At 44.7% G+C, this 27,178-nt stretch overlaps 1 protein-coding gene across 7 annotated transcripts in view; it reads right to left on the bottom strand.

Annotated features, from left to right (window-relative positions):
* The window catches only part of fat3a (FAT atypical cadherin 3a), a 963,948-nt gene that overhangs the window by 185,936 nt on the left and 750,834 nt on the right, over window positions 1-27,178 (bottom strand). For 5 of the 7 annotated variants that reach the window (XM_038819007.1, XM_038819006.1, XM_038819008.1 and 2 more), the window contains 3 exons: window positions 24,554-24,868; window positions 19,700-19,910; window positions 15,216-15,284 (listed from right to left, as the gene is read on the bottom strand). In XM_038819007.1, coding sequence (XP_038674935.1) covers window positions 15,216-15,284; window positions 19,700-19,910; window positions 24,554-24,868 — 595 coding nt within the window. The remainder of the gene's footprint in view (window positions 1-15,215; window positions 15,285-19,699; window positions 19,911-24,553; window positions 24,869-27,178) is intronic. The other 2 variants (XM_038819009.1, XM_038819011.1) reach the window with 1 other exon arrangement.

The following is a 27,178-nucleotide window of genomic DNA, read 5'->3' as shown; positions in this document are numbered from 1 at the left end:
ATGGAAGTGCTGGGGGGAGGCAAGGTTTGACAGTGAAAAGTTGATACTCAATCCATCAGTGTGACAGCATGTTAAACAATGAGTACAGTCAATGAAGTCAATGAGGAGTAATGAGGGCCTCCATGCCTTCTTCTCAAAAACTCCTCTAGTTTCCTATATGGGTCTGAGCAGTGTGGTCCAACCTCCAGGGAATACGCAATGCCTCAGACATCAGGAGGAAAAAACCTTGGCCCTCAGTGGGTTTAAGCTTGTTATTAGAATGCTTTCAATTTCAAAAGCACTAAGAGTCAACACCACATGAAGTAGAAAATCATACACTTCAAGTCCAAATCAAAAAGGATATGATCACTTAAAGGTGTGAATCAAATAGCAAGGCTGGATATCGGAGAATAATACCAGGCATAAATCAAATGAAAGAAAATCAATATGGAAGCACAAAACAGATTTTGTGAACAAATGATGCATTGGTACAGTACTCAATGCCTTGTTTGATGGATGGCCATAATGTACATGAAGCTGCATGATAATGGTAGCCCTGCTAGCCATTTCAGGGCATCCTCCCTAGAGGACAGCAGTACATTATTCCTCGCAAGTGGTAACCACATTCATTGTTGTCAGCAAAAGAAGACATAATACACAAGGAATCTGCAAATATCATATACCTGGTAGAGGACTGAAGATTCAATGCCCCAAAGTGCTGCTTCTCAATCTATTCCTGTATTCTCCACCCAAACTAAACAGATCTTCTGCAATCACATATGGCAAATACGTATCATCCTCACAGCACAACATACAATTGAAAACCTTGTCACCTTCAAGTTAATATGACCTCAAGTCATTTTAAAACAACATGGCTGCATCACAGCCAATTGCCATGATTAATGTACAGATTATTCATAAATCTCCCCTTCAATTTCTAACCCCTAAAGATTACTTCTCTGCTGGTACAAAAAACACAGAATCTAAACGAGACCAGAAACATCCTTGGACAGTGTTCATGATTAAGACAATCTCGACTAGCTCAGTCAAATATTAGAGGCCTACTTTGTCCACCAATGGGGTCTCTGTGTACAACCTATCCCAATCACTGCTTTGAAACACTTCCTTGACCTCTAGCTCCTGAGATTAAGTGAAACTCCAGAAAGACTTTCAATATCACCAGCAGAAGCTACTGCGAATCCCAGTAAAGTATCCCAGGATGACTGTGGTAAAAGGAGAAAATGCTTTTTTAAAGGCAAAATTGAACGGCAATCCAAAATATAAAATAAATGCTTCTAAACAAATGTAACAAAATCAAACTAGAATGTCAAACAAACCACTCCAAATCAAAGCATGCCACTTTTAGCCTGGAACATAATTCCCCTTGTCAGGGGACTGCTGTGCACTCTTTTAGACAGTGATAATGCTTTTCTGGTACAACTAACCATTGGTATAGATGTGATGTGGAGATGTCAGTGTTGGACTGGGGTGGGCACAGTAAGAAGTCTTACAGCACCAGGTTAAAGTCCAACAGGTGTGTTTTGAATCACTAGCTTTCAGAACGCAGCTCCTTCCCCAGGTCAATTCACCTGGGGAAGAAGCTGTGCTCCGAAAGCTAGTGACTAAAAACATAGACTGTAACCTTGTGTGGTAAGATTTCTTATTGATATAGATGGAGCGGGGAAGCTCTCCAAATATTAATATTGGCCCAGATACTCTGGGCTTCAGATCGTTGGAGACCATATGTACCTACCAACATGCTCTAAGAGACGCGTCTGAAGTCCCAACCTACTGCCTCCATGGGAATTACTCGGGAAGTTTAAACTTCCAATGGGCAATTCGTCTGCTCTTTGGGACCTTCTGAAAAAGTCTCCAACTCCGAGTTAAGAGTCGGAAACTTCGAACGGTTAATACATAGTGTTAAACTGGAAAATCGGAGTCTAACTCCTGGGTATACATACAACTGACCTTCCGGCTACTTCCTGGACCCCCACACCACCCGACAGCCTTCCCTTGACCCCCTGACATACCATGACTCAACCTGCCTAGCCCGCACCAACTGGCTCTCCCACGTCCCCCGACCCACCTCACCACCCAACTCAGCTGCCACCCTAAGCTGCCCCCTCTATTCCCTACCTACCTCACCCATCCTGTCTCCTTATCCACTTAGTCCACCCCTACAAGACTCACTCACTGGCACACTGAAAAGCTGTTTAAATGCTCCAAAGCTTTTCAATGTGTTATTGGACACTTAACAGAATATGGCAGCAATGCCATAAAAGGGTGTGTGGCATGTGTGCATATTCTCTTTGCTCATGTCTCAGAGGTTTCCAGTGCTGATCGAGTTCTGCAGGATCCTCCATCAAAAGAAAATAAAAATTGAGGAAAATACGTGGGTACAGTTTTGTCCGATCATGATTAGAAGTAGGGGTTCCAACCCTGATCGGAAGATTTGGACTGTGATTTCCCGGCCCTGCCAAAGCCACCAGGAACGTCTGGTCCTGACTTTTGGCTTGGTTGCCGAATTTCCCATAGTGGGTCCCACAATGATGAAGCCAAAAAATTCTGGTCACAGTATTACAGTAATGATAATGACAGAATGTATGACCATAAAATGAGAGCTAAATTACACCTGTACACCTGATCCAATTATCCACAAAAGTAATACATTTAGGCTTGCATTGAAGTTTAAGCCCCAAGGGCGACGGGAACCTGGGCCAGGGGGTGGAGGAGACGGTGGTGCTCTTGGTTCCCTGGCTCCATCCTATCCCCAGGCCATTTTCAGAGAAGTGGGATGAGGGAGGAGAGGGTTTGACAGGTCTAGCTGCCTGCTAGGCCACTTAAAGCCAATAGTCAATAGTTCAGTGGAGTTTGCCAGTTGTCCACAAGTCTCCACTGGTGGTTGGAGACATTGTAGCTGCCTTGTGCTGAACTCCTGGCAGTAGAACATGGTCACTGAATGCAAGCTTCGAGGCTACCCCTGCACGTCTGGTTTCAATAGCATGAGCTGGTGGAGGGATTCCCCCAAATTCCCCACCTCTCATGCAGTGAACTGGCTGCAAATCACTTTTTTTATTTTAACTTTGAAGAATTGGAGAGTGTGCCCCCAGTTTAGAGCACTCTCCCCCTCACTTACCAGTAAGAGCAGTCTTTCAAGCTGGAGGGTCTGCGATTGGTCCTTCAGCTTTGTTAGCCTACTTGTCATCCTTATTTGGACAGCAGGTTTGTCCTCTCGCCATTAATTGGCAAAAAGCATAGATGAGTGCATGTTTCCAATCCAGTTTGAGGTTAGAACCCTCATTTAAACCTGACAGGGAAGTCCTAAAGCCCACAAGAAACTTCTGCCCTTTGTCTTGATGTCAGCTTTTAGTTGGTAACAAGTGGACTTCTAAGTTCAAAGTTCATGAATTCTTGTCCCACTTCAGAGACTTGAGCACAACATTCGAGGCTGGCACTCAAGCAATACCAGGAAGTGCTTCACTGTTAAAGGTGTTGATTTTTGTCACCTTTGAAATGGTAAATCGAGGCCCCGTCTCCTCTCTCAGTTGGACATAAAAAGGACGTCATGACTCTAATCCAATGGCAAACAGGGGAGTTCTGAGTAATCTTTATCCTTTATCTGGCATCACAAAAACAGATCACCTGACCATTATTATAGGACAATGTGCAGGTGTTTCCTGTCCGCAAATTGGTTGCATAATTTCTTACATTGCAACAGTGGCTAACCTTCAAATGTACTTAATTTGCATTAAACCAGTTTGGGACATCTTGAAGTCATTGAAGGTACTAGAATAAATGCACGTCTGGCTGTCTTCTCCAAGTGCAACATCATAGGAGAGCAACTCGTTATACCTTAAACGGTTTAAGACGCTCTGCTAATTATGCACAACTCCTGTATCATGGTTGTCTGTCATACCAGTCTTATTATAGCTATCTGTTAATTTTAAATTTTAAGGTACATATATTTACAATTGATTGCACTTACCTTTCAGTCCTCCCAAAGTTAGGTCACATTCTGATACTACAGGCCACTTTATTCCTCCTTTGTGATTCTGGCCTGTTAATATGGATGGATATTTTCCTACACTCTTCAGCTAAATACTGGATGAAGAACCTGATCAAATTATCCTTCTCCAAAGGTGATTCAGCACCTTCACATTCAGTCAGCAACCTTCATGATTACTATCCACTGCTGGAGAGTGTTTCACACACACATATATATATATATATATATACACACACATGTATATGTTGTATATAAAATAGTAATTGGTAATGGAAGGCCTGCACCTTTAATGTATCTGTAAAATCACAGAGCTGGATCAGTAAGAAGACAAATTAGAAAGACTGAGAGCAGACCAGCCTCATTAACACTCAATGGTGTGATTTTTCTATCCCCAAGCGACTTCTAAAAATAACTACATTTCTGAAAAGATCAGACAGCCTTGAAACTATTATATTACAAGTGCCAGATCATTTTGTCAAATAGTATTTTCATTGGAAAGGTTACATATCAGACACCAGCACTCAATGTTATGTATCAGACACCAGCAATCAACCTAAATAGAATCTATATGACTAGCAAATGTATTTTCTTTGCAGAAAAGTTGTATTTTTAATATAACAAGAACAAAGGAATTGACACTTATCTATTGCTTATGCCCAGCATATATTCCTCTCTGGAAAATTAGCCTCACAAGACAGACCAAGAGGGCAACTATGGCACATAATAATTTAAGGAAGCTGTATGGTTGAAGCTTGATCTAAGATTTTTTAAACTTCAAGGTATAACAGAAATGCTTTGTTACTCTTTTCCAGTTGTAAGTAAAAAAAAAAAATTCAATAAAATTGTAAAGTCAACATTAGACGAAATTAAACATTGGCTTGTTAAGAATTTATTCCAATTTCCTGTACAAATCCACATTTAACAGGCTACTGTTTCAACGATATATTTCAAAATATTGGAATTTAGGAAGATCAACGAAGTACGTCACATATGCACGTTTTCAAATGAGAATCATAATATCTGTTCAGATAAAAAGTCCAAATTTCAAATCAGCAAAATGGCATGCAGAGGGCCTTTATAGCTTCAAAGATAATGGGCAAAATTTTCCATTTAGGAGACACTGGGCGGGATTCTCCTTTGGCTGACGCCGGAATTTGGAAACGCGATTGTGCGGAGAATCACGCGTCAGTCAAAAATCGAGGTTGGAGGTCTGCATGGTGGTGCAGTGCTTAGCACTGCTGCCTCACGACACTGAGGTCCCAAGATTGATTCCGGCCCCAGGTTACTGTCGTGTAGAGTGCATATTCTCCCCGTGTTTGCATGGGTCTTACACTCACAACCCACAAGATGTGCAAGCTAGGTGGATTAGCTACACTAAATTGCCCTCATTGCAAAAAAATATTTATAAAAGAAAATCCAGGTCGGCGACAGGCGCACAAAGGCATGCCATGCTCCGGTGCCTCGACAGCAGTGCAAATGCATTCTACGCTCCACATACAGTAAACACTGTTGACATATTATTAATGGGCCGGTCCGAGTATTCTCCGGGGCTCCTGCAACGCTCTGCCTCTGCCATGAGGAATTACCGACAGTGAGGTTCACATGTGATTAAAAAAATTGGGAAACAGGCGCAGTGGCTGCTGAGGAAGAGATCGGAGGTAAGACATGTTCCCAGAGGCGTGGGCCATGGGTTGCCAGTCCCGCCGCTGCCACGGCTGGCTGGCTGGGTAGCCACCTTGCTGCACATCTCACTGACCGCACACCATGGCCTGTGGTTGCATAGAGCAACTCCAGTCATACCCCGTGATAATCCCTGCCCAGGGCCAACACCCTAGAGTGATGGTGGTGGGTTCCTTGGAGGGAGAGCGAGGGTGGTGGAATGGGGAGAAGGGAGGATGGACAGGGGAGGATGTGAACGACTATGGCAAAGGGGGTACCACCTTGAAGGGGTGGGGGATGGGAGAGGTTGCAGAGGGTGGTGGAGCTGCTGGTTGCCAGGCCTCCGAGCAGGCAAATCTGGAAGTGATGCGGTTTCCCTTTGTGCAGCGGCCCTGGAGCACACGTTGGGCAGCTTGCTGTGCCAGCCCGGGCTCCAGGTCCAGTTCTTCCTGGCATCTCACTCATCAGATAAAGTCCAGCATACTTCATCCTCCTCCAGCACGTTCCCCCCCCCCCCCCCCCCCCCCCCCCCAACGACCACTCTGCTGCGCGGTGTTGTGCAGGCCTGCCCCACCGGAGCGGTCGAGGCATTAGAAGCACATCTTGAGAACATCAAGGCACTGCTCAATGATGTTGCTGGTTGTTGTATGGCCGTCATTATAGTGGTCCTCCACATTGGTTTTGGGCCTCTGGACAGGCGTCATTAGCCAAAACCACAACGGGTAACGTTTGTCGCACAAGATAACGCCTCACCCAAGGGAATATCTCAGAGATGCCAGGGTCTGACAGGTTCACCAGGATGTATGCGTCGTGCACGCTGTCCTGACATTTTGGTGTGCTTGGGCGCATACAGCATCCATCACAGTGCGGATGCATCTATGTGCGGATGTTTGAGATCCCAGACAGGACCCCGCTCGGCCCCTGGAAAGACCCAGAGGCATAAAAATTCAAGGCGACCATTACCTTGAGGGCCACTGGTGGAGGGTATCCTCCTGCATGGCCGCAGTGCCGGATGCACCATTATCTGGCACAGGTGCCGCACGGTCTCCCTGGTTAGCACAGGCAGTCCGGCAGTTCCCCGAAGAATATGCACTGATGGTATACTTGGGGCCTGATGGAAGTGCTGTTTCCACACCTCCTCAGCCTGTTGGGCGGCCGGCACTTGAGGCTCTTCGGTTGGCCCCTCACTACTGGGGAAGGCTACTCTTATGTAGGGTCCTCTCTGAGCAGGCCCTGTGCCTCCAGCCTCTGTGAGTCCTCAACAGTAGCTGTGGCCAGGTAGACAGTGAGCATTGCTGGCCATACTCCGAAATTCATTCTCTGTGGTGGAGGAAAAGTGAAGACATGGGGCGAAATTCTCCGACCCCCAGCAGGGTCGGAGAATTGGCTGGGGCCGCCGCAAATCCTGCCCCCACCGTGTCAGAGATTCTCCGCCACCCGGGAAGTGGCGGTGACGGGAATCACGCCACTCCGATCGGCGAGGCCCCTGCGGCGATTCTCCAGCCCGCGATGGGCCGAAGTCCCACCGCTGGGAGGCCTCTCCCGCCGCCGAGGTTTGAACCACCTCTGGTGGCGGCGGGATCGGCGGCGCGACCGGTCCCCGCGGGGCGATCGGACCCCGGGGGGGTGCCCCCACGGTGGCCAGGCCCGTGATCGGAGGCCCCCGCTCAGACTCCGGGCCAGTGCCCTGGGTGCACTCTTTCTTCTCCGAAGCGGAAGAGAAACCCACATTGCGCATGCGCCGGTGGTGACGTCAGCGACAGCTGGCCGCTGACGTCACCGCCGGCGCGTGCGCCGACTGGCGAAAGCCTTTCGGCCAGCCCCGCTGCTGGGCAGTGGGCCTGAAAGGCCGCTGGCGCCGGTTTTTTGCGCCAGTCTTCTGGTGCCAACCGCTCCGGCGCGGGGCTGGCCCCCAAAGGTGCGGAGAATTCCCCACCTTTGGGGAGGCCCGACCCCGGAGTGGTTGGCGCCACTCCCCTATGCCGGGACCCCCGTCACGCCAAGTAGGAGAGAATCCCGCCCCATTTTCTATTTTTAAATACTTTTCATTTTTCCAATTATGGGGCAATGTATCGTGGCCAATCTACCTACCCTGCACATCCTTTTGGGTTGTTGGGGTGAAACCCTGCAAACACGGGGAGAATGTACAAACTCCACATGGACAGTGACCCAGAGCCGGGTTCGAACCCGAGACCTTGGCGCCCTGAGGCAGCAGTGCTAATCACTGCGTCACCGTGCTGCCCAAGTGAAGACATGTTAGCTAGATGAGTATTTCCTTGTCCATCCTAATCAAGCAGTCTACATGGTGACCTTGAGTTGTACTTCAGCTCCATCCTCCACATATCGCCCCCAAACCCACCCCACTCCACCCCGATGTGTTGCTGCCTTCCACAATACACCCCTGTCCCCATCAGTGACTGATACCGGGGAGCCTCTATCCTTACCACCCATCCCTGTCAACAGGGATACCAGTGGCTGTCGCAACCCGTGTCAGTGATAGGCTCTGTGCCCCTTCCCTATTTCCTCAGTGGGGTCTACTGTGGGTGTCCTCATTGGGTGGGCCGTGTGTTATCCCATCAGCAGGGTAGCACTTGGTTGTGTGGTGGAGAGGGTCGCCTTGTGCCACCAATCACCTCCATGCTTGGGGGCTTGTGTTTGGGAAGGTCCTACACATGAGGGTGAGGCAGGGAAGTGTGTGTCTTCTGCGAGCGTAGCTGCAGTGTCATGTGGGTCCTAGCTGTGACACACAGGTTGTGGCAATCTGTCCGGCTGAAGGGTGGATGGGAGCAGGGGTGTGGTGGGCAGGCCGGGTTTGGAGGCAGCTGGTTGTCCTAAGGAGTGGGTGAGCTGATAGCGTCACTGGTGAAGCCTCTGCCCTGTGAGGAGCAGTGTGCTAGGGAGGTTGCCAAACGCCATGGTACATATGACCATTGTTTGGGATGAGATCTGCTATTCCTTGCTTTCCTTGTAGTGGGGCTGCACTTCCGATGAGTGCATTGAAAATTATAACTTGGATCCAATAAATAAAATTATTGATATTGTGAAAAGGCAGGTGACTGGGACTCATCTGTAGAAAAACTGATTAATTTGTTCTGTCCAATGCACTTTCTGTCCCTAAAATTAATCATGTTCGAGCTGAGATACTCTGGTTAGAGTTCCATTATTTTCTTTATTATTAACAAACATTTTATGGAGGTATTTTTGGTATAGTGACAACAACAAAAGAAAAAATATACATGAAACCATAAACATAGTGAAAAGGTAATTTAGCTTTCGTATAGGTCCCACCCTTGTTGACCCCCCCCCCCCCCCCCCCCCCCAACCCCGGTCGTCTGCTGGCAATTAATTTCCCGCCAAGAAGTCGACGGATGGTTGCCACCTCCGGGTGAACCCTAACAGTGACCCTCTCAAGGCAAACTTGATATTCTCCAAACAGAGAAAGCTAGCCATGTCCGATAGCCAGGTCTCCGACTTTGGGTCTTTGAGTCCCTCCATGCTAATAGTATCTGTCTCCGGGCTACCAGGGAAGCAAAGGCCAGAACATCTGCCTCTTTCTCCTCCTGGATTCCCGGGTTTTCTGACACCCTGAAAATCGCCACCTCTGGACTCAGCGCCACCCTTGTTTTTAACACCGTGGACATGACACCTGCAAACCCCTGCCAAAATCCCTTAAGCTTTGGACATGTCCAAAACATATGGACATGGTTCGCCGGTCCTCACGCATATTTTGCGCAGCTGTCCTGCACCCCAAAGTATCGGCTCATCCAGGCCACTGTCATGTGAGCCCGGTGAACAACCTTAAATTGTATCAGGCTGAGCCTGGCACATGTTGCAGATGCATCGACTCTACTCAACGCGTCTGCCCATAGACCATCCTCTATCTCACCTCCCAGTTCCTCCTCCCACTTGCACTTCAGCTACTCGGTCTGCGTCTCCTTCGACCCCATAAGCTCCTTATAAATGTCAGTGATGCTCCCTTCTCCTATCCACCACTAGAAACTACCCTGTCCTGAATCCCCCTTTGCAGTAGGAGCGGCAAGGTTGGCACCTGTTTATGAAGGAAGTCCCGCACCTGCAGATACCTGAATTTGTTTCCCCTTACCAACCCAAATTTTTCCTCCAATGCCCTCATACTCGGAAAGCTCCCCTCTATGAACATATTCCCCCATTCTCTCAATCCCCGCTCTCCGCCATAACCGGAACCCCCCGTCCATACTCCCCGGGGCAAATCGGTGATTGTCACAGATTGGGACCCAGACCGATGCTCCTACTGCTCCCACATGCCGCCTCCACTGGCCCTAAACTCTCAGGGCCGCCACCCCCACTGAACTGGTGGAGTACCGTGCCGGTGGGAATGGCAGAGACGCAGATACCAACGCCCCCAAAGTGGTGCCCTTACATGAAGCCGCCTCCATACGCACCCATGCCGACTCCTCCCCCACCACCCACTTCCTGATCATGGCTATATTCGCCGCCCAGCAATAGTTGCTAAAATTTGGCAGCGCCAACCCGCCCTCTCCCCTACTCTGCTCAAGCATTACCTTCCTTGCTCGCAGGGTGTTGGCCGTCCAGATGAAGCCGTGATCACTCAATTGACCCGATTAAAAAAGGACCGCGGAATAAAGATGGGGAGACACTGAAATACAAATAGGAATCTCGGGAGGACCGCTTCACCGTTTGGACCCTTCCAGCCAGAGACAACGTTAGCGTATCCCATCTCCGAAAATTGTCCTTCATTTGGTCCATCAGCCGGGCCAGATTCAATTCATGCAGCCGGTCCCATTCCCGTACCACTTGGATGGCTAGGTACCTAAAACTTCCCTTTACTAACCTAAACGGCAGCTCTCCCAGTTGCCTCTACTGTCCCCTCGCCTGGACCACAAATATCTCACTCTTTCCCATATTAAGCTTATACCCCGAAAACCGGCCAAATTCTCCTAGAGTCTTAGAGGCTCTCAGAGCAATTGCCAATGGCTCTGTAGCCAGTGCAAACAACAGTGGGGAGAGGGGGCATCCCTGTCGCGTCCCCCAGCGCAGTCTAAAATAGTCCGATGTTGTCCTATTTGTCTGTACACTTGCCACAGGAGCCTAGTAACCTGACCTAGTCAATAAAGCCCCACCCGAATCCGAACCGTCCCCGTATCTCCCACACATAGTCCCATTCTACCTGATCAAAAGCCTTTTCTGCATCCATTACGATCGCTACCCCCACCTCCCTACCTTCCGGGGACATCCTTATCACATTTAACAGCCTTCTCACATTGGCCACCAACTGCCCGCCCTTAGCAAACCCCGTCTGGTCCTCTCCAATAACCTCCGGATCACAATCCTTGATCCTGGAGGACAAGGTTTTGGCCAGCAACTTGGCATCTGTAGGACCCACACAGCTCCAGGTTGTCCCGCTTCAGAATCAGCGAAATCGTTGCCTATGACCTCGTTGGGGGCAACACCCCTCTTTCCCTTGCCTCATTGAACATCCTCAACAACACCGTCCCCAATATCCCTGAGAACTTTTTATAAAACTCCACTGGGTACCCGTCCGGATCTGGGGCCTTACCCGCTTGCATGGCCTTCAAGCCCTCCACTATCTCCTCCGCAGCCCTTCTACCCGCTCCCCATCCACCTTTGGGAAATTCAGCCCCTCCAAGAATCGCCTCATCCCCTCCGGCCCCCAAGGGGGTTCCGACCTGTAAAGCCTGCTGTAGAAATCCCTAAATGCCTTATACACCCCTACTGAATCACCAACCAGGTTCCCATCTCCATCCTTTACTTTCCCTATCTCCTTAGCTGCTCCCTCTTCCTAAGCTGCTGTGCAAGCATTCTGCTGGTCTTCTCACCATGTTCATAGATCGTCCCCCTCATCTTTCTCAACTTCTCCACCGCCCTCCCTGTGGTCAGCAAGCTAAACTCCGCCTGTAACCTCCGCCGTTCCCTTAAAAACTCTACCTCTGGGGTCTCTGCGTACCTCCTATCAATCTGTAGTAACTCCTTTACCAGTCAGTCCGGCTCCACCCTGTCCACCTTCTCCATATGGGCCCGGATTGAGATCAGCTCTCCTCTGACCACGACCTTCAGTGCTTCCCACACCACCGCTGCTGAAATTTCCCCCGTGTCATTGACCTGCAGGTAGCTCTGAATACATTTCCTCAGCCGCTGGCTCACCCCTTCATCCGCCAAGAGTCCCACATCCAACCTCCAGTGCGGACGCTGGTTACTGTCTTTACTAACCTGCAGATCAAGCCAGTGTGGAGCATGGTCTGAGATGGTAATCGCCGAGTACCCAATGCCCCCCACCCCAGCCAGCAAGGCCCTGCTCAAAATAAAGAATTCAATCCAGGAATACACTGTAAGCACGTGTGAGTAGAAGGAGAATTCCTTCACCCTCGGCTGCCCAAATCTCCATGGATCCACCTCCCCCATCAGCTCCATGAACCCTCTTAGTTCCTTTGCCATTGCTGGCACCTGCCCGTTTTCGAGCTTGACCGGTCCAAGCCAGGGTCCATAACTGTGTTGAAGTCCCCTCCCATGACCAACCTGTGCGAGTCCAGGTCCGGTATCTTCCTCAGCATCCTCTTTATAAACTCCACATCATCCCAATTTGGCGCATACACATTTACTAATACCACCTGCACTCCTCTAGCTTCCCACTGACCATAATGTACCGACCTCCCATGTCTGAGACTATTCTACCTGACTCAAACACCACCCGCTTATTGATCAGAATCGCGACCCCTCTAGTCTTTGAACCTAGTCCAGAGTGAAAGACCCGACTGACCCAGCCTTTCCTCAGTCCAACCTGGTCAGTCATTCTAAGGTGCATCTCCTGCAACATTACCACAGCCACCTTCAATCCCCTAAGATGCCCAAACACACGGGCCCTTTTGACCAGCCCATTTAACCCTCGAACATTCCAGGTGATCAGCCTAGTTGGGGGGGGGGGGGGGCTCAATGCCACCCCCTCTGTCAATCAGCCATCCCCTTTTATAGGCCAACCTCCAGCCCGTACTCTGCACCTCCACCGGTCCATCTCCAGGCAGACCCCGCCCCCAACCTCCTCTCTGTCCCTCAGTCCAAGTCCCTACCTCGTCAGCAGAACATTCACCCCCCTCCCCCCTTAGTAACAACACCCTGTAACCCAACCCCTTTACTAAAGCAAACATATGCACACCCCCCACTGCGCTTCCGAGAGCTAGCTCGCCCAGCTAGCTTGGTGGCCCCCATCTCCGGCGCCGGACAGTCTCCCACCTATTGTTCCCTTCCCACCCCGCTCACACAAACAAACTTCAACATCAAACAATCCCCACACAATTGCCCACCAGAAAAACACCAAGATCAAAACAAGCACCCCTCCATCCCTCAACAGTGCATAGGAAAACATTAACTCACTCAGCTCTACCGCTGGTTCCAAATCAATGCAAACGGCATCACAAACATCTTCCATGAAACGCAAAATGGGAAACTTTTTACAAAAACAGAGAAACAAAAAGAAAAAACAAGAACATGAATGCTGCAGCCAAGTTCAAACGTTCTCAATCGATCACTAGCCCTTTCTTTTTCACAAAGTCCAACGCGTTCTCAGGTGACTTGAAGTGGAAGTGCTGATCTTCATGCGTGACCCAGAGACGGGCTGGGTATAACAGTCCAAACTTCACCTTTTTCTTAAAAAGGATCGACCTGATAGGCAGCAAGGTAGCATAGTGGTTAGCACTGTGGCTTCACAGCGCCAGGGTCCCATGTTCGATTCCCTGCTGGGTCACTGCCTGTGTGGAGTCTGCACGTTCTCCCCGTGTCTGCGTGGGTTTCCTCCGGGTTCTCCGGTTTCCTCCAATAGTCCAAAGACGTGCAGGTTAGGTGGATTGGCTATGATAAATTGTCCTTAGTGACCAAAAAGTTTAGGAGGGGTTATTGGGTTCTGGGGATAGGGTGGAAGTGAGGGCTTAAGTGGTTCGGTGCAGACTCGATGGGCCGAATGGCCTCCTTCTCTACTGTATGTTCTATGTTGTATGATCTGGTTGAAGCCTGCTCTCATCCTGGTCACCTCTACACTCAGATCCTGGTAAACCTGCAGGATGCTATTGTCCCATTTACAGCTCCGTGTCTGCTTGGCCCACTATAGAATGCGCTCCTTATCCGAGAATCTATGGAATCTCACCACCATTGCCCTCGGGAGGTCTCCCGTTCGCGGCTTCCTTGCGAGTGCTCTGTGAGCCCTATCCACCTCCAAGGGCCGGGAAAATGCCCCATCCCCCAGCAGCTTCACAAACATGTCTGCGATGTATGCCCCAGCGTCCGTTCCATCGGACCCCTCCGGAAGCCCGACGATTCTTAGGTTCTGCTGCCGGGACCTATTTTCTAGGTCCTCCACCTTCTCCAGGAGCTTCTTCTGCTGGTCCCTCAGCATCCCCACCTCCAGCACCACCGCAGTCTGATGTTCCCACTGCTCAGCCAGCTCCTTCTCCACCTTCTGGATCGCCCGATCCTGGGCGTCCAATCTATGCTCCGACCACTCAATCGACTCTTTTATCGGGTCTAGCAGTCCCGTTTCTGCGTAGCAAAGCCTCCTTAAATGATTTGCATCAGCTGCTCCACAGACTGCTGGGTTGACAAGCCAGAGGTCCGAACCTCCGCAATGCTGTCTTCTGTTGCAGCTACAGCCCAAGCCTTCTCTATCCTTTTGTTTCTGCCCTTACAAACACTTCTAGTCCTTCTCTCCAAACACCGAAGTGAGAATTCAGTAAACAATTGGCACTAACATCCGTTTTACATTTCAAGTCTGGTAAAAAAACTGGGGAAAGGTCCAAAAGTCCGACCAGAGCGGGAGCCACCAAATGTGCGACTTGCTCCTTCACAGTCGCCACCGGACAGAGTTCCATTATTTTCTTAACAATCACTATGTTTAACAACATACCTGCATTTTTGATTTGAAGGTCCATCAGATGTTACCTGTTAGATGTCCCTAATCTCATCCAGGTTATTTACAACAAACTGAAATACATTGGTGCTGTAAAATATACCATACAATATGACTCCTGTGCACTGAATATATGTGGATATACAAAAATTTTGTAGAATAATTTGAGTTGGGGATACATCAACATAACCCAGTCCTACTTAAATATGTTACTCAGCAAAAAGAAAATGGTGGTTGGATATCCATGATAACCCAAAGTGGGAAACCAGTTTTCAGTATCCATCGAGAATTTTAACAATGTTTTGCTGCAGACTTCAGCAGTACCATAACAATTATTTTTTTAAATCAAAATAGATATTCCATCACATGTATAATTCACCTTATTTCATCACTCAACACGTGCAGGGAAAGGGTAAAATTGGCAGAATTCTAAAGTGTCACGATTTCAGACTAGTAAATTATTCCTTCTCTCGCATGCAATCCCTAACCTCGATAGTGAAAACATTTACAAATATGACAAAACCCTGATAAAAATCAACAGTTATATCAACATGATATAAGCAACCAGTTTAGTGCCAAACTGAACACTGAGAGCATAAGAAAATTCTCGAAACAGACAATATACTTGTGATTTCAGAGACTTTATGGGAGTAGCGATACCTTCTCTGGAACAGTTCTGGCCACAAGCTGTCTGATAAACATAGAACATCTCTCGAGCTTGCTTCCCACCTTGAAGGGGGGCAGACAGGGGCATAAAGAGGAAGGAAAGGAGAAAAAAATGACAGGAAAGAAAGGATTGAAGAAACAAAAAGGACAATGATGGGAAACATTAGTTAGAAAAAGAGTTCAAGAAAGTTTAGGATGCAATTATAGCATTTTAACTTGATACATACCATAAGCTGAGCATTCATTCAAGTATACTAAACATGTAAGCCCTCACCTATCAGTATACTTCATCGTTCTCAAAAATCACTTCTAATTGTGTACAAAATGTAAAGTGCACTAAAAATTTTAAATGTGAATTCATTCAGCCGGTATTAAAACTGAGTTAACATGTTACTGCAATTTTTTTTTTAATTAAAATTTTGATGCTTCACCATGTGTTTTTTGAACAATTGTCTCCTCTCACCTCAAGGTGTTAAATGTTGATAGAATGTGGTTCAGTGAGCACTGAGGGCTCTCTGAACTGTTCATTCATCATGTCGGAGTGAGATAAGATAATTAATGTCATCAGCCTATTTGATTTAGTTTCCAGAAGAAATCACTGGACAGTTACCAGTATTAGTTAATTTGCATCACATCTCTCCATTTCAGTGCCATTGAGTCTAATGGCATTGCCCCAGCTGCTGCCTCAGCAAGCTTAACTAACTCAGGAAGGACTAAGCAAAAATCAGGTCTGGGATATTCTGGTCTACCTGGTGTGGTGCTGCGGCAGACCATGTCTTTGCTCTTTAGACCATCAGGGAAGATCATGATGTTTTAAGTTTATGCTGTATCGATAATTTTTCTCATTTTACATAACTCAGTTCTATCCTTGGAAGGTAAACACTTCACTAGCATATGTATTGGCAATCAGAATATACTCCCATGAATAGTTAAAAAAATTCACCTCCATTATTCAGCATTATTAATCGTAGAGCTATTGAAGTTGCAATTCGACTACAGAAACCTGTCCACTTCATTTGAAGCATAAATTAAAACATATTGCATTCTAAAATGGATGAGCAAAGCAAATTAAAGGCATTACCAACTGACTACAGTCTGAGCACAGATTGCTATGGGAATGTAACAAGTATGTTTTAGCTCACAAGTATGCCTGGCAATCCAATTGATGTAAACGGATAGAGGATCGCTTGGAATACAAGTACACTGATCTAACTCAAACAGGAATAATTTGAGAAATATGCTTTAAGGGATTAAGGTACTATTTACCATTACTTAATTACCATTCATAAAATATAAAACTAATTACACTTGATCTTTCAATGTCATGTTCTTCTGCCTTCAGTTTTTGTAAACCAGGGCAGTTGGTGACCAACAGGTAGCTGAAAGATTACTTGTAGAACATGCACACAAGCCAAGGCTAAAGTCAATGAAGAATAGCAATTGTAGGTGATAAATTCTATTTTATTTAAATGTGGTACCGTACAATGGCATTATTTTATTTTTAAAAGACTTTAGGAAACAAAAATACAACTCAATAATTAACAAGGCTGAAAATGATACATCCTGCTGTGTCCTTAATTAAAGGAAGCTGATGCTTAATGTAGGAATAAATTGAGCAAGTCAAATCAATATGCAAATTCCACCTGGGTCGCATAATATCTTGAATGTGATCTTCCTCATGAGAGTGACAAGAATCTTACGGAAAAACTAACTGACATGGTGGACTGACTAAGCTGTGGATGAATGCCTGAAATCCTGTCTGTTTAAATGATAAGGAATCACGTGCTTAGATGAGTTTTAGTGTGTGATATTCACGGAACATATGCACTATATTAGTTTTACCAACATTGTGACATAATGCACGTCAGTTTAGGAAAGGATTTTTTTGAAAAATCAAATGAACACCATGAGATAGTTTGTTGAACACTTCCCTCACATCAAACAATAAATATAGCTTTTTCAGTTGAGTCTTTAGAACAAAAACGGAAAGAGATGTAAAGTCATATATGGAGCTCAGAACCCAAACAAATAAAAAGTCAAATTGCATAACAGTGCATGGAGCTAGTTGGCTCTAGAAATATTCTAGAAATATTCACAGAAAAGAACAAACCATAGTGCACTTAAAGGGAGAAAGATATAAGATTTAAGTTCTTTCCAAGTCAGACATCTATGCCACATATCCTAAGTTACTCACCTGCATGGTCTGAGTGTCACATGGGGTCAGTGGCCTAGAAATGCAAATGCCACAGGTCATTGGTAAACTAATATAATGCTCTTCAAGAGACTGGGATGTTGTTTACCAATTTAACAGACTTCACACTCAGTCCAGGGTGTGTTTTTGTACAGCTTAACCACACATATTTCTGCCTTTTTTTCACGGATCATTGACATAGTGAAGCTACTTATATCAATGAGTATCACACTTTTTGTTGAATGCAAATCATTATGGATGATTTGCAGCATGGAACAGGATTGTTAACAATTACATAACTTTAACAGCCACTAAGTGCATTTAATTAATGACTAGGAAAAGACAGACAAAATGTTATCAATCTTTCAAATATGGGTGGTTTAATAGAAGTATTGATTACTTTATCTGTAAGTTTTGAAAACTCTACCGTTAATAACAGAGATCTTAAAGACTCAGGACCAGATTTTCCTGGAGTCAGGACGACTGATCTGACCCGGGATTCCAGCCCTCATTCCTGGCACCAGTAATTTTTGTTGGCAGAGGAAAAGGATGTGGGTAAAGAGCCTGCGCCATGCACTCTTGACGTGGGTAGTTCCATTGTGGGGGTAGGAATCTCTTAACCCTCTGCAATGTTTGTGAGTCAGGCCAGATTCTTCATAGCTTCATGGCAATAATCTGGGCTCATCAACCTTTAGAAAGGTAATTTCAAAAGGTCTTACCCGTGCCCCCAATCACTCTGCATGGCCTCTCATACTATAATTCAATGCCAGCTCCTGCCCCCCAGCCAATCCCTATATCCCCTCAAACTCTCCATTCCAACTTGTTTCCCTTACATGCCCATTTACCCAAATTGGATACGTACATAACCAATGAGCCATATAAATCAATGGCAAACATGAAATGCTGAGAAAAGAACACCATGCATTCAGAAACGTTCATCGAAATCTGCTGCACTGACAACTCTATAAAAATGGCAATCGGGCAGACACCTAAAATATCTATAACATAGGCTTCAAACACTTCACATATCGTAATCTTGTCCAAAACAAGGCACTGACAAAAGAGGTCACAGAAAGAACAACTTTTTGTAACCACTTAAAGATGTCAAACAAGCAAAGTCCACAATTCACTTCACTTGTCAAAACAAAATCCCTGCTATTAGTCTGGGCTCACGGTCAAGCACGTACAATGAGGACAGGTGGAAATCAAAATTTTGTTTCTCCATAGAACATATTTGAATGGCCTTTTTGTCTTTCAGTAGACCTACACTTAATAAATAATAAATAAATAACCTTTATTGTCACAAGTAGGCTTACATTAACACTACAATTAAGTTACTGTGAAAAACCCCGAGTTGCCACATTCCGGCGCCTGTTTGGGTTCACAGAGGGAGAATTCAGAATTCTCAGCTGGTACGGGAATTGAACCCATGTTGCTGGCCTTGTTCTGCATCACAAACCAGCTGTCGAGCCCACTGAGCAAAACCAGCCCTTGCCATTATTATTATATGCTTCATTTGTTACGTCTAGAGTGCATACTGGTTGAATAGCATGGAAGGGCTATGAGTTGGCATTGAGTTGACACGGACGGTATGAGGGACTGTGCAAAGTAGGGTTGGGGAGCCTAACTGTCCTCTTATTGCAACTAGGATGAAGACTAGGATGGGCCCTCTAACCAGCCCAAGCTTGTGGCCACCCAAGATCTGTAGGAGTTGGTGGCCTGACTCCATTCCCTACCCACTTCCCAGACTGAAAATTGTATGATTCCAGCTTCTTTAAACCAAGGCGAGCCTGTTGTTTTAGGAAATTCCCTGACTCAAGCTATCTGCCTCGATCATAAAAATACTGCCCTTTCAAATTCCATCTTTGTCAAATGTTACCTCACAAAGTAAGGGATACCCTACGGTCTTTATTTTCATTTTCTTTCACAATACGACTACAATTTTACCAATTATCACAAATTTCTTATTTTATATTCTTTTAAAAATTGTTTTCACAACATTTCGGGAGAATTTAGTGCTGAAAGGTTAAAGTGGATTTTAAATTAAATGAAAAAATGAAATGAAAATCGCTTATTATCACGAGTAGGCTTCAATGAAGTTACTGTGAAAAGCCCCTAGTCGCCACATTTCGGCGCCTCTCCGGGGAGGCTGGTACAGGAATCGAACCGTGCTACTGGCCTGCTTGGTCTGCTTTTTTCAAAAGCCAGCAACTTAGCCGAATGACTCTTTGTAATGGATCTCAGTGTGACAAATGGGAATTTTCAGAACACTGACATGAGAACTTACCCACTATATCAAACCAAAGAGGTATGTTACTTGGCTGAACTGTGACCACACCAACAATTTCATTCACTCTGTCATTTTCCATCACTGTGAAGTTGTAAAACGGTTCATCAAAACTGAGGGGGATGGAAGATGGTTCCGGTTTCTTGATCCACTCAATATGCAAACGCGCAGTGGAAGACTTTTGTGGTCTTCCGTTGTCCACTGCCTTAATCTGAGTAATAAAGATGAATGCAACAAAAACAGAAAATATACAAAAGTAAATGTGATGTTAGCAAATTAATTCCATTGCTTTAAAAGACAACACTAATTTTACCTGCAATGTAAGTACAGGATAATTAGAACCTCGGGTAATATGGTTAACTCATTAAATTTAATTTTAAACCCTAAAATGAATTTTAGAAGACATCACAACCCATAACAAAACAGAAGTTTATAAATTTCTACAAGAGTTAATAATGCTAAACTCAATACTTGCCATTTCATGATTCATTGTATTCACTATAATATTTAAAATACTGGTGGCAATACAAATGAGAGACTATTAAATTTGACAGTGGTATAAAAGTTAAAGATTTAGGGTATCATGCACTTATCACATTTTGCTATATTCCTTCCATTGCATCATTGAATGGGAATTCCTAGGAAAAACGCTCTGCTGGTTTCAGTTATACCGAGCACAGAGGAAGATGGTTATGTTTGTTGGAAGCCAATCATCTCAGTCCCCAGGACCTTACTGCAGGAGTTCCATGACAGTTCCATGGCCCAACCATCTTTAGCTGCTTCATCAATGACCTCTCCTCCATCATAAGTTAATATATTTGCTGATATTTTAGTGTTCAGTTCTATTTGCAACTCTTCAATTAATGAAGCAGCCTATTGCCAATATGGAGCAAGACCTAAGTAACATTCAGACTTGGACTAACAAGTGGCAAATAACATTTAAGCCACATAAATTGCCTGGAAAATGCATGATACTCTAAATCTTTAACTTTTATGCCACTGTAAACCTTACTGACCTTTCATTTGTCTTGCATTATCTACAAGGTGGTTAGCATGTCAACACCACACTCATAAATATAAAGCATACACCGAATACAATGCAAGGTGTTACTTTCTGCCTCAAGCATTGTTGTAATACATACACCATCGACAAGATACATTTCAGTAATTTGCAAAGGTTTTCTCAAAACTTCCTCCGTAACCTGCAACCACTACAGCCTAGAAGGAAAGGGACAGTAGGTGCATAAGAATGCCAACACCAGAAGATCCCTCCAAGTCATACTTGGAAACATATTACCATTCCTTCATTGTCACAGAGAATAAATCCTGGGACTCTATTCCTAACAGCAATATATGAATACTTTCACCACATGGACTGTAGCGTAACAGAAAGATAGCTCACCAGGGCCTCCTCAAAAACTGCTCCTTCATATCACCTCCAGTGCTTTTGCCAATTACTTTCAAATCTATGGCCCCTGGTTACCAGTCCTTCTGCCATTTGAAATAGTTTCTCATTTGTTCCAAACAAACTGTTCATGATTTGAACATCTTGATTAAATCTCTTTACTGTCTTTGATCGAAGGCGGATGACCTAGCCTCTCTCACCTCTTGAAGTAATTGAAGTCTCCCATCACTGACGTAATTGTAGTAAATCACATTTACAACCTTTCTAAGCCTTGGCATCTACCTTCAAGTTTGATGCCCAGAAATGAACACATAGTCCAGCAGAGACTTAACCTCGGTTTTATGAAGGTTGAGCATAACTTATTTGCTTTGATACTCTATTCCTCCATTGATCTCAAAATACATTTTAAAACCTTCTCAACTTTTTCTGCCACATTCAAAGATTTGACACCTCCATGAATTTCTGTTTTTGCACCTCCTCTAAAATGGAATAATTTAATTCATTTTGCCACCCCTCATTCTTCCCAGTAAAATGTTTAACTTTAAAATGTTCGGCATTAAATTTCATCGACCATGTGTCTGCTCATTTTATCAGTCTATGTCCTCCTGAGGTCTGCTACTATCCATTACAATGTTTACGAAATTTCAAGTGTTCTTTATTCTGCAAACTTTGAAATTATGGCCAGTACACCCATGGTGTATTGTATGCATTAATTACCTAGGAAATTAATGTATATAAAAAAACGCAGTGGTCTTAACACTGGTCGGTGGGGAACATCATTATATGCATCATTCCAGTCTGATAAACTAATGCTCACCATTACATTCAGCTTTCTGCCCCTTAGCCAATTCTGTGTCTATGGCCCTTTAATCCCATGGCTTTAATTTACTGTTAATTAACAAACTTATTTTGTCATATTTTGTAAAAACCCTTTTCAAAATCTATACACACATCAACCATATACGCATCAATGTTACTCCGTTATTTAATTAAAAAACTTGATCAAATTTGTGAAACACAATTTGTCTTTAACAATATCATGCTGATAGTAATTTATTAGCTCACACATCTCCAAATACTAATAAATTTTCTCCCAGATTATTGTCGATAGAAATTTCCCCCCAGACCCCCACTGATTTTAGGGCTGGAGATTGCTGGGTTTATCCCTCTCCCCCTTCTTAAACAGGGGTGTGATGTTCGCAATCCTCTGATCCTTTCTGGCATCACCCCTTATCTAAGTAGGTTTGGAAAATTGTGGCAAGAACCTCCACCATTTTTTGTTACTCATTTGGGGGTAATATTTACAGAAAGTACATTAAAATAAAGAGATAATTATCCAGTGCTGCGAGCAGCTAACATGAAGCATTGATTTTTTTATTCACAGTTAAGAAATAAATTAAGTGAAATAGCAGTTCACGCTGGTTTGCAGTCTGGAAAAGTATGCACTGTTAGCTGTATTGCAGATAGTTAAATCAGTCCACATAAAACGTATCTTGATCCATTTTGTTAATACGCAAATGCACAATGATGCAAATATATTTGGAAAATAGGTTTCTGCAACAACAGTAACTCCTCAGTATATGCTTGGAAATCTTTAATAATTGGTATAACCCAGTCTTGGAGCCACGTTCTGGTTATTTTCCATTATCCAAAATAAAAGCAAAACAACCGATAAAGTGGCAGCATGGTAGGACAGTGGGTAGCACTGTTGCTTCACAGTTCCAGGATCCCAGGTTCGATTCACTGCTTGGGTTACTGTTTGTATGGCGTATGCATGTTCTCCCTATGTCTGTGTCTGTGTGGGTTTCCTCCGGGTGCTCTGGTTTCCTCCCACAGGTCCCTAAAGATGTGCTGTTAGATGGATTGGACATTCTGAATTCTCCCTCTGTGTACCAAACAGGCGCTGGAATGTGGCGACTAGGGGATTTTCATAGCAACTTCATTTCAGTGTTAATGTAAGCCTACTTGTGACAATAAAGATTATTATTATTAAACAAGCCCATTTTTGGATGATGTAGTACGGGGACTTTTGATTATGTTTTCATGAAAAAAACTTAGATATGATTAATGTTAAGGCGTTGATTTTAGCTTTAAAAGGGGTTCACCAAGGATAAAAAAGGGTAAATAATCTCTGTCTTGCAGAGAGAGATTTGGCATGTTATTGAGGCAAGATGATATTATCCATGATGATCAGGAACAATAGGGAATCTCTGTCATTGGCTTTCTACGTTGTTTCATTAAAGCGCAATGCAAGCTCAAGAAACAGCAAATTATCCTTTTACTTGGGTTGGGAATTTCTGTGTCTGTCGCTGCTGGGATCGTTCGGTTCAGCTGAATGTTAATGCACTTTTGGCTCGGCTGCTGAATTTTCCACAAAGGTCCCACCATGAGAGCGACAGGAAATCCCAGCTTTGGTACTTTTAGGCTTTGCGGCTCTAAGATGGGGTTTAATGACTTAAGATGTTAACCGGCACTTTCTTTTTGAGCAGATGATAGTCATGGCAGATGGTTGCACCAGAGCCACAGTGAGATCAATTGCTGGAGCTCTGGTGTCCCATCGATACATGGCTCCTGAGATGGCCCACATCTTGGTGATAACCTGCTTTTCTTCCACGATATTTTCTGGTCAGAGCAACCTTCTCCACTTTCTCAGACTTTACATGCTTCCTTCCTCCTCTACTATTGTTATTTCACTATTTGCAACTCCTCCTAGTCCACATATTGTTTCTAAACTACTCCTGATCCATGTGTTATTACTATCCTTTCATTATCCACTCCTTTTGCCTTACACCCCACATCATTTAATCACTCCTATTGCCCATCCTCTCACAGAGCTTTTCCAGTTACTCTTTTCCTGCCACTTGTTTCCTGCCTCTGTAGTTTCTTCAAAGCTCATCATCGCTACCATCTTCCAGTCCTGAAAAACGTTCATCGATCTGAATCATTAACTCCATTTCTCTCTCCACATTTGCTATCTGACCAGCTAAGCAATGTCCATTGTATTTTTTTCTTCATTCTTGGCCTGTTCATTTAATTTTTTGTGATTGAGCACATAATTTGTGGGTGACTTGCAGGGTATTTGATGGATTACTGAGCAGTCATGTGCAGCAAACAGGGAACATTGCTGCTAAACATTTTCTGTTTTAATTTCAGATTTTCTGTACTCACAGCACTTTTGAGACAATAGGGTAATCATTAATTTATAGCCGGTGCTCACAGCAAATATTCAGGCAGTATTATTTCAAAGTGTCCAAAAAACATCATAGTCAGTTCCGGTCACAAGGCAGTTTTATTTACTACATCTTCAGGCTAGACTATTGCGTAATTATATATTGAGCACATGGCCATAACCCACTGTGTTACCTGAGAGCATAAAACCAGAAACAAAGTGGTTAAAGTTTTTGAGAAATATTGACATTCACTGAATAAAACCAGGAATAAAACCTTACGGTTAAGATGTCATAATTTCCAGCAGAAAACTGTTTCCTGGAGGACACCATTCCAGTTTTGGGATCAATAAAAAACTTTCCATCATCATTTCCCTCCACGATGGTGTAGGAAATTTCGGCATTGGGTCCTTTGTCCTTGTCAAATGCAAATGTTCGATAAATTGGCTCACTCCGTTTCTTGCGATCCCGCTCTGGAAGTTTTATCTGATATACCTTCTGAGGAAACTGGGGCTTATTATCATTCTCATCCAACACATGTACCACCACCCACACAGTGGAGTATTTTGGAGAAGAGCTGCCATCTGTCACCATCACCTGTAAGAAATTAATGAAACACTATTAACAGTCAGGAAGATGTTCTTTCTATCTCCCCAACGATTATAGAACATAGAACTGTACAGCACAATACAGGCCCTTTGGCCCACGATGTTGTGCCGAACTAGTCTGAAACTAAGATCAAATCAACCTACTCTCAATCATTCTAGTGCACTCCATATGCCCATCCAATAACCACTTGAAAGTTCCTAAAGTGTCCGACTCCACTACCATAGCTGGGAGTGCGTTCCACGCCCCAACCACTCCGAGTAAAGAACCTACCTCTGACATCCCTCCTATATCATCTGCCATGAACCTTATAGTTATGCCCCCTTGTAACAGCTTGATCCACCCGAGGAAAACATCGCTGAACGTCCACTCTATCTATCCCTCTCATCATCTTATACACCTCAATTAAGTCACCTCTCATTCTCCTTTGCTCCAATAAGAAAAGCCCTAGCTTCCTCAGCCTTTCCTCATAAGACCTACCCTTCAATCCAGGCAGCATCCTGGCAAATGTCCTTTGCACCCTTTCCAATGCTTCCACACCATTCCTATAATGAGGTCACCCGAACTGCACACAATACTCCAAATGTGGTCGAACTAAGGTCTTATACAGTTGCAGCATAACTCAATCCCCCTGTTAATAAATGCTAACACATAATAGGCTTTCTTCATGGCTCTATCCACTTGGGTGGCAACTTTCAGAGATCTATGGACATGCACTCCAAGATCTCTCTGCTACTCCACATTCTTCAGAACCCTGCCGTTAACCCTATAATACGCATTCAAATTTGTCCTACCGAAATGAATCACCTCACAATTATCTGGGTTAAACTCCATCTGCCACTTTTCAGCCCAGCTCTGCATCCTATCAATGTCTCTTTGCAGACTACAACAGCCCTCCACATTATCCACTACTTCACCAATCTTGGTGTCATCGACAAATTTACTAACCCAACCTTCAAGTCCATCATCCAAGTCATTGATAAAAATCACAAATAGCAGAGGACCCAGCACTGACCCCTGTGGTACACCGCTGGTAACTGGGCTCCAGGATGAAAATTTACCATCTGCCACCACCTTCTGTCCTCTATGTGATATCCAGTTACTGATCCAATTGGCCAAATCTCCCTCTATGCCATGCCTCCTTACTTTCTGCATGAGCCGACCATGGGCACCTTATCAAACGCCTTACTAAAATCCATGTATACGACATCAACTGCTCTACCTTCATCTCTGCACTTAGTTACCTCCTCAAAGAATACAATCAAACTGGTACGGCAAGACTTACCCCTCACAAATCCGAGCTGACTATCCTGGATTAAGCTGTATTTTTCCAAATGATCATAAATCCTATCCCTCAGGACCCTTCCCAATAATTTACCTATGACCACAGTGAGACTAACTGGCCTATAATTCGCAGGGTTATACCTGTTCTCATTCTTGAACAAGGGGACAACATTCGCCTCTCTCCAGTCTTCTGGCACTATTCCTATAGATAGTGAGGACATAAATATCAAAGCCAAAGGCTCTGCAATCTCATCCCTCACCTCCCAAAGAATCCTAGGATATATCCCATCTGGGGCAGCATGGTGGCGCAGTGGGTTAGCCCTGTTGCCTCACGGCGCCGAGGTCCCAGGTTCAATCCCGGCTCTGGGTCACTGTCCGTGTGGAGTTTGCACATTCTCCCCGTGTTTGCGTGGGTTTGGCCCCCACAACCCAAAGATGTGCAAGTAGGTGGATTGGCCAGGCTAAATTGCCCCTTAATTGGAAAAAATGAATTGGGCACTCTAAATTTATAAAAAAAAAAAGGATATATCCCATCAGGCCCAGGGGACTTATTTATCCTCAGGCTTCTAAAAGTTCTAACACATCTTCCTTCCAAATATCTACCTCCTCCAGCCTACCAGCCTGTGTTGCACTATCCTCCTCAACAACATGGCCCCTCTCCTTTGTGAACACTGAAGAAAAGTATTCATTTAGGGCCTCTCTTACATCTTCAGACTCCGTGCAGACTCTATACTTTTCAGCTTGACTGAATTTCAAGTCGCTCTTCACCTTGATGTCATATTTTTCAGAACAACTTTTGCCTTTTCTTCCCTCCTTTGTCTTGACAGCTAATTATTTTCTTCATTTGAATCATAAAATTTAAATTATATAGTCTGTGGAAATTAACAAGCTGAAACCATCATGAGAACATTCCATCTGAGTACAAGGTAGAATTAGCTAATTAAACACAGACGTTTGAGAAAGTAGAAGGTGAACATCACATTTCAAAATTATTGACTTATTTCCACAGAACTTTTA

The sequence above is a fragment of the Scyliorhinus canicula genome, chromosome 14 (genome assembly GCF_902713615.1).
Source record: "Scyliorhinus canicula chromosome 14, sScyCan1.1, whole genome shotgun sequence".
NCBI lineage: Eukaryota > Metazoa > Chordata > Chondrichthyes > Carcharhiniformes > Scyliorhinidae > Scyliorhinus > Scyliorhinus canicula.
This window is presented reverse-complemented; position numbering and strand designations above follow the sequence as displayed.